At 36.1% G+C, this 12,209-nt stretch overlaps 1 protein-coding gene and 1 long non-coding RNA gene across 2 annotated transcripts; one reads left to right on the top strand and one right to left on the bottom strand.

The window, feature by feature from the left end:
• Positions 1 to 1,711: 1,711 nt before the first annotated feature.
• Positions 1,712 to 5,768, bottom strand: LOC139123335 (uncharacterized). The gene is made up of 3 exons (XR_011549643.1): positions 5,639 to 5,768; positions 5,233 to 5,387; positions 1,712 to 2,481 (listed from the first exon to the last, which is right to left on the bottom strand). It is a non-coding gene; the product is annotated as an uncharacterized lncRNA (long non-coding RNA).
• Positions 5,769 to 7,617: 1,849 nt separating this feature from the next.
• On the top strand, positions 7,618 to 10,727 carry LOC139123249 (uncharacterized). The gene is made up of 3 exons (XM_070689416.1): positions 7,618 to 8,848; positions 9,045 to 9,243; positions 10,164 to 10,727. The coding sequence occupies exons 1-3, from the start codon at positions 8,786 to 8,788 to the stop codon at positions 10,280 to 10,282; spliced, it is 381 nt and encodes a 126-aa protein (XP_070545517.1). The 5' UTR covers positions 7,618 to 8,785; the 3' UTR covers positions 10,283 to 10,727.
• The last annotated feature ends 1,482 nt before the right edge of the window (positions 10,728 to 12,209 follow it).

The following is a 12,209-nucleotide window of genomic DNA, read 5'->3' as shown; positions in this document are numbered from 1 at the left end:
ATCTGAGTTTCAGACAAAATGATTTTTGACCACAAACAGCAAAAGCTTTCCCCACCCAAAATATATTTCACCACAATTTGTACGGTACTAAGGCCATTCTAAGGTAGCTGCATACTGAATTTCAAAGCAATTTGACCAGGGGTTTCAGAGAAGACGATGAATGTTGACAGACAGTCCACCTATCTGATAACCTCCGCATCACTGACAGTGGAGCTCTAATGGTTACGCATTGAAGACTAAAGGATCATTTGTACTTATACGTATGTACTCGATTATACAATGAAATCAATTAATGGCGTCGCTGAGAATGTTCATCTACTTTCAGTGTCTCAAACCCGAAATTAACTTCAGCGACATCGTTTTGTCCACCAGAGGGCGTCCTACGCCTGCCCTTGTCGACAAGATTCATAATTTAGCATCAGCCTATATAGAGTTTAAAGGGGCTTCAAAGTTCATCTAGAATTTTAGATCACATTTTCATCAGTGATGCCCCTAAGCCGTAAATAGCATTTGTTACTTGACAAGACACGATGACACATTACTGATTGTGACTTTGCTAAATTTGAAGTTGCCAGGGCCTTGTCATCAGCCTGTTATTAAGACTCTAATGCAAAGAAGTCATACGCTAACAAGAAAATGAGAATATACTCATCTTTAATGCAACTTTGAAGAGATATAAAGTACAGTAAGTGTCTCACTATTATGCAAAAGAATGCAATTCTTTAATACATTCCGTGTGACATAATTGCAGACTACACGTATATAGTGAAGTTATCCACTAGTTTTGAAATGTTCATAGTTTCAGTTTTTGATAACTTAGTCAGCATGATTGACGACCACAATAAATTGTGGCAAGCTCATTGATAAAGAATGATTATGTAATCACTACTCATCTCAGTATTTTTTTATCCACTTTGTGTTTTTCTGAAAGTATTGCATGGTTAACACTGATCATTCACAGCAGTTTTTTGTTCAACAACATATTCCTGGAACCTCCATAATTTTTCCTTCCCCAAAACTTGAAAAAAGTCCACAATTGCAAAGGTTATGTTGCAACACTTGCACGTCTCTGAATATTTCTCCAATTTACATTTCTATTTGTGAAGATCAATTCTAGCCAGGCAATCCCATTCACTGTTATGTTCATCATATCTACTGATAAAATCATTGGGCTTTGAAAAGTCAGTGAAAATACTGGCAACTACTGGTATGTAGTATACAGGATGTGCTCAATTCCAAGATAAACTTGGCAAGATGACAACATGAATACTTCAACAACAAGAACTTGAAAACAGTGTATAATAATAGTAACACAACATTGACAACTTGAAAAAAATGTGAATCACTTCTATAACACTTAAGACGATATCGAAGGATTCAAATTGCTAAACAACGTTTGCTAAGGATAATTTTCAAAATAAATGAACATGCAAAGATTCGTTGATTTTTTCTTAATCAGAAAAAATAAACAACACCACATGAAAAGAACCGGGTTCTATGCGCGTGACGTCAGAAATATGCAAATGACAACAAAAGTATTTCAAACCCTATCAGCTCCAACAAATTTGCACAGAATTTCCAAAACTTCAGAATTTAATACATGAAATACCTGCTGATAGCCCCTAGCATGGATTAGGCTGTCTGTTCAGGCAGGAGCAATATTTGAAATGATGAATATTCGCTGTTTAATTTTATGAATTTTGAAGGGTATTATGGCAATATCTCATAAACGATAATGAAGTTTTACAAAAGCATGCTTATCTATATTCTCCTTATTGACTTCAATAATTCTACCAAATATGGACTGAATTGATTGAAAATTGAGAGTTGAAAGGTTTTGAAAATTTTCAAAATATCAGGAGCATAAAATCCATAGAAAACAACGGAACAGTAAGATTTTGTACTTGCATGTGTGCGCCTTTAGAAGGTTTCTATCTTTAGCAACGCATGAGTTCCTTAAATCCTTCAGTATCGCCTTAACACTGACAAAGTTTTTTTTCAGTCAGTAATTCAAAGCTAACACCGGAACATAAATTTCCAGGTTTGACACAGCATAAAAAATTCCTCCATATATGAAAGCCATCTTGGACCCTTACACTATCAGATTCACATATGTTTACTGATTTCTGGTTTCAACAAAATCATCACTAGAATCATCATCTATTTCCACTACATGTGGGTGTGACTCTGTCTGAAACCTTTGGGCCAATGCAGCGGACAGTGTCTCTTCGGAGGACACATCATATCCTCCCTCATCTGCCAAATGATCTATACCACGCACGTGAGGAGGATTCTCTGGAATTGGTTCTCTACACTGGGGGCAGGACTCTAATGGCAGCACGCACTTCATACAGCCAATAATCCTGTTACAGGTTCCAGGACAGAAGTACAGAGGGAAATCGGTTTGTCAAGACAAATCATGCACGATATTCCAAGTATATTGTCGGATGTCGAACTACCTGCGTGTGTTCCAGATGTAGACTGTAAAATACAATAATTTATTACTTTATTAGATCACGAAGAACCGTCTATTCCATACACAGAGCAGAAATTCAGCTAAAGTTACTTCCCAACATGATACATTCAAAGATTTTATTTTGATTACAGCATTTGAAAAAATGTCTGTTAAGCTATACTTCCATAGCCTAGGCATACATCACGAAATGTTACATGTGTCGATACATGTATTTTTAAACATGATCAAAATATGTGAGGTTTTATATGGAGTGTCTAAGAGTCGCAAAAATGAAGACAAACGGCCAGTTCGAAGTACGCTAACCTTAACCATTTCGGGTACCAATGAATTCAGTATAACACACAGAGCCAATTTCTAATTTCGATTTTCTGTTAACATTGATAACTAGAAGTTTTGTCATTGAGGTCGCTTTCTTACTCGGGAAAACCAACACTACATTCAGTATTTTACCCAATTCACAATTCCCATTTGCTGTATTGATTAGAAATACGGTTGGCTGACAAGTTGCTGTGCTGAAGTTCGTGTTATTCTTAAGGTAAAATGTACCTTGATTATTTCGTTATCTGAAAAGTTTCTTGATACAGTTTAACATGTACACAAACAAATATCTCCAGCAAGTTTAATTGAATTTACAGCAGTTGTTGTTAAATTCATTGAATATGCAAATAAGCTATTAATTAACAAAAGGCTGCTCAATGTCACACTCAAAAGCCAGGTGTCTGTCATAAACACCCAGAAACAAACTGACCACGGAATGTCTGAGACATCTGCATGAACGTACACCCTATCTGACATGGTAAAGTATATGGTCAAAGTCAGTTATTTTCAGATTCAGATCAAGAGTAAATTTATTCCAAAAGTCCAGAGGTGCTCATACATGCAAGTCTATGGAGAGTGAAACTAAAACTTCCTCTAACATGGCCAAATTTAATCGCATTTTGAAACAATTGACGTGCATCTGTATGGGGTAGGGTACTATCCTAGTACAAACTTTGAAAGAAATTGACCCAGACCATGTCTGAGATATCTGTGTGAAAAGACGCATGCATGCATGCACGCACAGACAGAAGGCACTCTATAAGTCCCCTCGGACAACTAAAAATAGTGGGGAAAACGTCACATCACGGACAAAATTCTTTTTTTTTTTGATGGTTTTATACTATTGTGAGTAAAATGTGTTGAACTAGAACTCTTGCCTAATAGAGGGCGCTTTTCTTCAAAATATAGCCGGGTGACCCTATATTGTTTTTTATGAACAACCACCTTAGGCAATATACAGTCAATAGCTGAAATTTTTAGACGATCTGGGAAACTTAGATTTCAAGGTGCATACTTCCTTAATTCAGAATACAAGATATGAACTGAATATGCTCACGTGTTTTGAAAAATAAGTAATACACAAGAGAATGTAAGTAAATATGAAGTACAGCATCTTCTATTGCAGTATAATTTGATAATGCTCAATGCATTACAGTACAGAGATATCTGTCAACTCTATACCAGTAGCAGGTTTAATCACATTCGGTAAAGTAGTTTCCGAGTCATGTCACTAATTGCAAAACTTCTTTAATATGCAAATGAGCAGTTAGTTAATTGTACACTGTAAAATGCTTCACAGTAAAGTCAGATGTCTATTAGATCTGTACCAGTGGCAGGTTTCATTGAATTTGGTGCAGTAGTTTCCGAGTTACGTCTCTAATTACAAAACTTCATTAAATATGCAAATGAGCAGTTATTTGATTTCACACTGTATAATGCTTCGCAGTACAGTCAGATGTCTATTAGATCTGTACCAGTGGCAGGTTTCATCAAATTTGGTGCAGCAGTTTCTGAGCTATGTCTCTAATTACAAAACTTCATTAAATATGCAAATGAGCAGTTAGTTAACTTTACAGTGCACAATGCTTCACAGTACAGTCAGATGTCTATAAGACCTTTACCAGTAGCAGGTTTCATCGAATTTGGTGCAGTAGTTTCTGAGTTATGTCCCTAATTATAGAACTTCATTAAATATGCAAATGAGCAGTTAGTTTACTTTACAGTCCACATGCTTCACAGTACAGTCAGATGTCTACAAGATCGTTACTAGTAGCAGGTTTCATCAAATTTGGTGCAGTAGTTTCCGAGTTATATCGCTAATTACAAAAGTTCATTAAATATGCAAATGAGCAGATTATTGACATGACACTTATAACATCATCATAATGTTATGAGACTGACATCAGTATGAAGTTTCTTGAACTTTTGTGCAGTAGTTCTTGATATATGTCAACACTGTCATTTATGTCTCCATAGGAAACCATTATATCAAAAAATTAAATCTTTGATAATTTCATTAATATGCAAGCCACACCCACCAAAACCTTTTCAGTTCTTGCCATTTGTGATCTGAACCTGTGTACCAAATTTGGCTTAAATCTGTTCAGCCGTTCTTGAGATATCGTGTATACAGACAGACAGACAGACAGACATTGCTGAAACATTAGCTCACGTGTGTGACCCACGTGAGCTAAAAATCCTAGGCTAAAGAGAACAAATTCAAGATATGAAATTTGTCCAATTTTAATGTAAATGGTAAAGCGAATGTTGACATTTAGCCTACGCATATTTCTACATTTATTCTTTGATTTCAGTGTGAAAAAATGGTTGGCCAAATAATGTCACGAATTTTTTCCCTCGGTATTAAAGTACAATGTACAAGTGTGCCAGAAAATGTGTAGCACATTGTCGGCTATTAATCTCGCTAAAGGACTTACGTGTAACTGCCTCTTGACAGACTCCAAAACTGTTCTTATGTCATCTAGCTCGCTGGACTTTCTTTTGTTGCCTCCACTGCGCTGTAGTTTCAAAACCTCGAAGTCCGAGACAGAAATGACGTAAAGTTTCCTTGCGCTACTCCAGTACGATAGCTCTATATCGGAAAAAAATTAAAAAATCAATTTGTACAAATAAACACACATACTATACGAAGTGGGCTCGGGTATACCGCAGATATTTTGCTTGCAGTCTAACGCTGCGTAACGGTGAATCGGTCCAATATTACCTACGCTTGTAACTTCAGGAAGTCTTCGCAAAAAGTATGCATACTTCACTAGGAATAACTCGGAATAATGTCTTCCAAAGCTGCCCTAGAGTAAAAAAAATGCGATTTTCAATACTTACTTTGTGTAGCCTGAGTTTCTCTCAGTGGGATGTAATTCCTGTCAAGCATTTTCAGGTTTTCATCCAAACCCAACTCGCCTTTCAGCTTTTCACAAACAACATTTATTCCGCAGGAACTTGCTGTTACTGAGACGGGATTACCTCAGTGTCTTTCAAAACCATTTCTTCAAACTGCAGATATGTTACTGCCTTAGTTACACTGGACTCTTGACGTCGATTTTGCGAACTTGTGCTTGCCCCGATGTTAGCCAAGGTGCCGGGTGGCGGTACCCCTCCTTGTCTTGACGACTGAGGTCGCTGGTAAAACATGTTTGCCGGTGGTGTACCAGTTTCAGTGTTGTTACTGTTACTAGTAACTGTCGTGGCTGGGAGATTGTGTCGACTCGGACTTGACGATCCACTCGTCGGTATTATCCCCCGAACTTCATATGTTGTGTCAAGCTCCGATTCAGGAATTTCAAATAGGCCCGCCTCCGTTTGCCAATGCACCTTTCGCCCAGAGTCAGTTGTTTCGTCGGAAACGAGATACATTGTCCTCTCATTAAATGTGTTCCCGGTCAAAACGTTTAATCTCGATGTGTGGAGGGGAAGTGGGAGCTGCAACACCTCACCCCCGATACGAACTTTTACCGACATGACGATCGCACAGAGGTTTCGATTCAAATGATCCGTGTTACGACAAACTTTGATCCAATCTCGAGTCCCACCAGAGGCGTTGCCTATACGACAGGATCCCCGTGGAAACTTTTCGTCCAATCACATCATTTTTCTCCAGCTGTCATTCCAGATTACTAATCATCGAACATTGTAGCAAATATTTTGTAAAGAAATGTGAGAAAACGGACTCAATGGCACACCTTCCGGTCTGAGGATTCCCACGACCTCGCGCGTTTCCAAACAGGCTAAGGGGCGGACCATTTAATACTTGGGGTGGTTGTATCATAGACCCAAGGGTCTATGATTGTATGTAAGATTTTGGGGAAAAAATGCTTGACGTAAAAAACTCAGATGTAAAACTAAAGCTTACATATATCCTCGGTACTACTATGCAAGGTGGAGACAAACGAAGGGAAAATCTACAAAACAAAATCTGCCCATGGAAAAAGTGTGTGGAAAAAATCCGTCCAAACTTATAAGTTATAGGGGTTTGCAAAATTTTGATAAAATGGTTACATTTAGTACGGATTTATATAAAAAAGTTACAAATTATGATTGCTTGGGTTTCAAGTACTTTGTGTCACGTATACACCTAAACCATATCGGGTCAAGGACCCATGAAGTGATATTGAAAATGGGTCAGTAGAAATCATGCTGAGCCAATTTCTAATTTCTAATTTTGATTTGCTGTTCAACATCGCTCAACTAGAAGTTTAGTCGTTGAGGTCGCTATTCATTCTCGGAAAAATCAACACTTAATTCAGTATTGTACCTAATTCGTAATTCACATTTGCCGTATTGATTAAAAATAAGGTTGGCCGACAATGATACCTCGAAGAACGTGTTATTCTTAATTCAGAAATAGAATACTAACAGAACAAAGTCAAGATAGAAATCTGGTCCAATTTTAATGTAAATGGTTAAGCGAACGGATGAAATATTGAATTTTGCCCATATTTCTACTTTCATTCTTTGATTTCATTGTGAAAAAATGGTTGGCCGAATAATGTCACGGATTCATTTGGCCCATTTTACCCGTTTTTAACCAAGGTTCATTGCAGTTCCTGATTTAACTGATAATTAGAAGCCTGGTTCCCAGTTCCTTATTCAAAGTAACATATTTGACCAATTCAAATTGTATTTAGGCCATTTTCACTTCAGTTCCTGATTCATTTCTTAGTTTCTAATTCAGTTTCCCATTCAAAATAATACTTTTGGGAACATTTTACCCATTTTCAACCAAATTTCACTGCAGTTCCTGATTCAACTGATCATTAGAAGAATAGTTTCTGGTGCACAATTATTTTAACTTGCATGGTTATTATTATCCAGAATTTAACCAAGTTCTTAGGCTAGCCCACCATTTGTAAAACACAAAGACAACAATCATGTAAGAAAAGGCTTGCAGACAAACTTTATAAACTGAAAGCAGAGAAATCATACTGTCAGTTGTCAACAAAAGTAATAAACTATCTCCAGAAATGCTTCAGTTATGCCCTAAGTCAAAACAACAGCAATGTGAGTGATCTAGAAAGAAACCTTAGGGCAATTGTTCCCCATGCATTTGGTGATCACACTAATTGTGATACAAAGTGGTGCCAATATATGAAAGATCCAGCTCAGTATAAGCACAAAAGCCTCCCATACGGTAAAGATTTGTGTGGTGAAGATCTAAGGAAGGACTTAGATAGTATCTTGAATTTGTATATAGCCAATTCGAGTGACCTTGCGAGATTAGGTTCATCACAAGGAAACGAAAGTTTGAATATGGTGATAGCTTCAAAAGCACCGAAAGCCAAACACTACAGCAGTTCTAACAGCTTTAATATGCGTATGGCTGCAGCAGTTGCCCAGAAGAATATAGGACATACATACATTAGTAAGGTTGGTAAAAGAATGACTCAGTGATAGAGTGAGAAGCTAGGTCAGTTTAACATTACTAGTGAATACCATATAATGTTAAAAGTATACGGTCACCTATTTGAATTTAGTGACAGTTACAATGGAAAGCGAAGAACTAGCCAATCACAGATTTCAAGTTAGTGGCTGTTTTTTAAAAACAGAGTCCTCACATATCCATTTTGAATACCCTAGGTGACTATATCTTTAAATGCTTATTTTGTTAGACCAGTAACCTTGGCAACAGATCGTTATAATTTTCTCTACCTAGCTCAGCATGGCAACCAGTCAGTATAACATTAAATTGACCCATTACATTCCCAGATGCTGTTCATCCCAAAAAATCACAGTTTGGCAATCATAATGAGGAATATAATAAGACAGACTGAGAACCTGCATACATTGTAATTACAATATATTGTACTCTGCAAGGGAAATGAAACTTTTAAATAACTTCCATGTGAACCAGTCAGTTACTTTGCTCAACTCCCAACAGGCAAATACGCTTATTGTTATTGCTTGATTGCAGGTTCACGAAGAAATTTACTCTCACCAAGTAGAACATGCCAAATTTATGGTGCGAAATTGGATATGAAAGTCCAGGAAGTGAATGACAGAGTTAAGACCAAGGAAGGGAAGTTGAAGCGGCTACAGGTATGTTGACGTGAGAGAATTTAAAAATAAATTAAAATGAATGCCACAAACAGTGTACATACATACAGAGTGAGACAAAGACAGACAAGCAGACAGACAGCCATAAATAACATGGTTATTTGTAAATATTTCTTATATGAGAACCACTCACTAGATCATACAGTTTTTTTGTCAAATTTTATTTCTTGTACTTCAGCAAAAAGAGAAAAGAGCCCAGAAGATAGCAGCCACTGAGGTTCGAGAAGGGAGTACGTATGAAAAGGATATTGGGCTGTCCATGTCATCAGAAAAATCCAGGGTTGAGATTCCAGAGCCTGTTGTAGCACCTGAACTTGTGTCTCTACCTTCAGGATCATACACACCTGTGATATTTGATATAGAAACTACATCAGCATGTAAGTACAGTGTGTAAGATCAGTTTTGGAGTTTCTATTGGCATGTTTTCTTGAAAGCTTTTATTTGCATTTTATTGTTCTGCAGTTTCATGTTTGACTCTAAAAATATCCTATATTAAATCCAAACTAGTTAGCACACATCAACACTTCATTGTATTTATCAGTGAACATACACGGTATTTGGAAATTATCTATGATTTTGAAAGAGTGCATTAGTTGTGGTTGGCAGTGTCTTTTCTGCATTTTACTAGTTATCCTTAATGAATTAGGTCAGAGTAATTAAATTCTTAGTTTTGTGTCCACCAAAAATTGTTAAAGGAACACAGGTAAGTGGTCCAAAAAACACCCAAAAATTAACACACAACAAATTTGCCCTTTTTGGCAGTTTCTTTTAACAAGAGCACACATCAGTGGGGTAAACTTAAGTAGTCTTGTAGAGGTTACACTGTTTATGTTGCAACATGATTCAATAATACTAATATGACTAACTGAAGAAGAAAATTGCATTAATTTAAAAGTCAGACATTGTTTGGGGACAGAACATCACCAAAAACATTTTTTTCCTACAAAATTGCATTCTTTTTCTCAGTAAATCTCTGAAAACCTATGCATGCCGACACAAAACAAAAAATTACTTTAGTCTTAATGGCAAACACAGGTTGACAAAAACAAAGTATGCTTGGGTTTCATAGAGATGTATGTAGTTTGAATCAATTTGGTGTAAAAGTCATGATGCTTGTTGATATTCCATATGAAAGTATTGTTCATACAAAAAGTGAACATAGTAGATAGAACACATTATTCAACTTCAGTAACTTCCCGACTGTAACCAAAATCAATGTTTTTACACAGCCTGGATTGACTCTATATTACTATTCAGAAGACTAAACTTTTCATGTTTTATTTTTATTGAATTTCAGACTCAACTGCAGAAATCACTCAAATTGCAGCTGTGTCAGGAGATTCCCAGTTCAGCCAGTATATTTGCCAACACAGCCAATTTGTCGCATTGCCAGTGAAAAAACTCGCCTTACCGTGAAAAATGGTAAATTGTACTATGAAGGAAACCCAGTGACTACAGTTCCCGAGGAGACATGCTTGAATAATTTTATTACATTTATCTGTAGATTTGATAATCCAATTTTAATTGCACACAATGCTCGATCTTTTGATTGTAGGTATTTATTGCAAGCCATGAACAAATGTTCCTTGACAGATAAGTTTCTCACAAGTGTGTGTGGATTTGTAGATTCTTTACCTCTGTTCAGATCACTTTATCCTGACAGGTCTTCATATTCCCAAGAAAGTCTTGTAAATGACTATGTAGGGCAACACTATGAAGCTCACAATGCTGTTGCTGATGTTCTTATGTTACAGAAATTATTGAACACCTGCGGGTTACTGTATCATTGATGATAGAGAGAAGTTTTACATCACAGTGGATGATCCAATATCTCAGTTACAAAAAACAACAATCTACTAATTACAGCACACTAATCTCCATTGTAAATAATAACATTTTAAGTCAGTCTATGGCAAAGAAAGTTGCAGGATCTGGTCTGAATTACAGACACCTTCACATAACATACCAAAGGGGTGGATTGGATGCCTTAAGAGAGTTGTTTACTGAACATGATTGTAATGGTTCTGTAAGAGTAACAAAGTCAACCCAAATAATAAAAAGTGTATATGATTTTTTTCACTCTTTTGCCAGTGATGTGAAACAAAATGTCCATGAGGTAACTATGTTATTTCATTATGCTTCTGACTCTAAGAAAAGGTCATCTATAAATTTTCACTGTAAGGCCAAAAAAAAAGAGAAAAAAAATGTTTCTGGTCATTGACATGTGGCAAAAATGATGCTGCTTTTTTGCTAACAAAATATTGTAATTGGGCCATACCCATGTTTGGTATGGTATATTCATCCTAAATGGTTTATTTGAGCCTTTCACACCAGCCAGCCCACTGCATTAAGGTTTATACTCGTATAATTGAACTAGATATAGCATTTAAGTGAGATTACCCACAATTCTCCTCGGTTGTAGACAAGGATATTAACCCCTTGACTACCTGTAATGCTGGAAATCCGGCGCCATAAGAAATTAACATTTACATTTAGTGAGAGAAAGTTCTGGCATGATGTATTATGAAATTTGCATAATTTATGCACAAAAATCTATGCAAAAATCAAAATTTTATATATTGATATTTTTTTTTACAAAACTAATTTATTAATTACAATAAGTAAAATTAAATTATCAACAATACACAAATTATTTTATAATTAAAACTTGATATAAACTTAGCCTGTGGTAAATGTGAATATATTGTTGGTGGTAGTCAGGGGGTGAAGTTGCACTTCATTTCAATGCATTTCTTTGCAGTTTAATTCTTTGATTGTCATTTTTATAAATATTAAGTGAAGTTATATTGCAGTTTTTTTCAGGCAGGCAAGACTGTCATCAGCTTATCGTTGTAAAGTCATGATATTTCATCAGTTTATGTAGATTTCTTCTGTTGTATCCATTCATAGAAATCTATATTCTTTTCTTGACCATCACAAGTGCAGAGTCCCTGTTCTACTGCAAAATAATCCCAATAACTTGAAAAAAAGTCTGTTCGAATATATTGTTGAGATTGCTATCTCCTTCAAACAGAAATGGTAATTTTTATGAATATTACAATATCTACTCAAAACCATGAGTGTAATAACAATATACAGTATTAGCCATTTAACAAAATAATTATTAAGGTACTCTGTCTACAGAAGAGATTTTACACTTCAAGACTTATCTGTGTATGATATATTTCACTTACTGTGTATGCATGGCAATATGAGACAAGAGATGGACAGGCCAACAGAAAGTAATGAGTCTATATATGTATCTGTTTTTGTTTATCTGTGGCATATCTACTGTTTGCCTCTGTCTGTTCTTTTTGTATGACCCTGGCCAAAGTATCTTCAA

Source organism: Ptychodera flava, chromosome 1 (genome assembly GCF_041260155.1).
Source record: "Ptychodera flava strain L36383 chromosome 1, AS_Pfla_20210202, whole genome shotgun sequence".
Taxonomy (NCBI): domain Eukaryota; kingdom Metazoa; phylum Hemichordata; class Enteropneusta; family Ptychoderidae; genus Ptychodera; species Ptychodera flava.
The sequence above is the reverse complement of the archived record's forward strand: the minus strand, read 5'-3'. Positions and strand labels throughout refer to the sequence as shown.